The 1,101-nt window shown below is 34.5% G+C and overlaps 1 protein-coding gene across 1 annotated transcript in view; it reads right to left on the bottom strand.

Moving 5' to 3' along the window:
* Positions 1-532: 532 nt before the first annotated feature.
* The window catches only part of LOTGIDRAFT_170705 (hypothetical protein), a gene marked incomplete at both ends in the record, with an annotated part of 7,122 nt that continues 6,553 nt past the window's right edge, over positions 533-1,101 (bottom strand). The window contains one exon of the mRNA XM_009046543.1: positions 533-963. Within this exon, the coding sequence (XP_009044791.1) occupies positions 533-963 (431 nt within the window). The remainder of the gene's footprint in view (positions 964-1,101) is intronic.

Here is a 1,101-nt window from a genome sequence, read left to right as displayed (position 1 = left end):
AACTAAAAATATCGACGGATAACGGAGTTACGTTCGAAACCATAAGCTTACTACCGGGGAGCTACGAATACGTAGCCATCAACGAATACCTATCCGAATACGCAGGAAGCGTGAACGGTAAAAACAATATCGAATTCGATTTGAATCTGAACAAAATAAAACTGATCTTGAGAAATAACAGTCAAGTCGATTTCAACGTAGAAAATTCGTTGAATGCGTTACTAGGGTTCGATAAACGAATATACGCGCAATCGACATTGGTGCCGCACAAGGCCAACATCGAGAACGACATCGACGTGATCAACATTCACTGCAATTTGATCAACGGTGGATTTTTCAACAAGCACAAACGCCAAATCATATACAGCATACCGACTTTTACGGTGCCGATCGGATACAGAATTATAGAGAAACCGTTTCAAACGACCTATTTACCAGTCAATTCTTTCATGATCTAAGATATAAATCTGGAAATCAAAGACGGTACAAACAGGTTCATAGACTTTGGCAACGAAAAAATTGTCATTCAACTTCATTTAAAACAATCTTCATTCTCTTCTTGATTAGAAAGATAATCGAAATCATCAAATTCATAGTTTTCGTCAAAACTATACTCATCTTTGTCGTTGTAAGGATACATAATTCCTTCACTTTTTGGTGGTTTTCTTTTAACATTATTCAAATAACTTCTAAAAACTTTAGTTTGTTTATCATTTGGAATAACTACTCCATTGGTGAAACTTTTTTCCCATGGTTTATTAAATTCGTTCGACACATCATGTCCGCTTGCTAACTGAACGTAATCTTCTACACTTATCTTATCATTAGAATAACCTTTAAACGTTTTCTTTTCTTTTAAGACACCATCAGAAGTCAAAACGATGTTGTATTTGACTTTTGGTGCTAAATATAAACCAAATATAATTCCACCGTCACCGTAATCGTTTTTACCTTTGCAATAGTCTTTTTCGGAGACCAAACCAGCTCTGTTTAGTTTTTTCCAATTTTTGGATGAAATGTACAAACTATCGTATAGTATATTTCGGGTTTATAAATCCATTTATGACGTGAATGAATTGTTCATTATTTTTTTACTGTGAG

The sequence above is a fragment of the Lottia gigantea genome, assembly GCF_000327385.1.
Source record: "Lottia gigantea unplaced genomic scaffold LOTGIsca_103, whole genome shotgun sequence".
Lineage (NCBI taxonomy): Eukaryota > Metazoa > Mollusca > Gastropoda > Lottiidae > Lottia > Lottia gigantea.
Note: the sequence above shows the minus strand (reverse complement) of the source record. Positions and strands in the feature narration are given on the sequence as shown.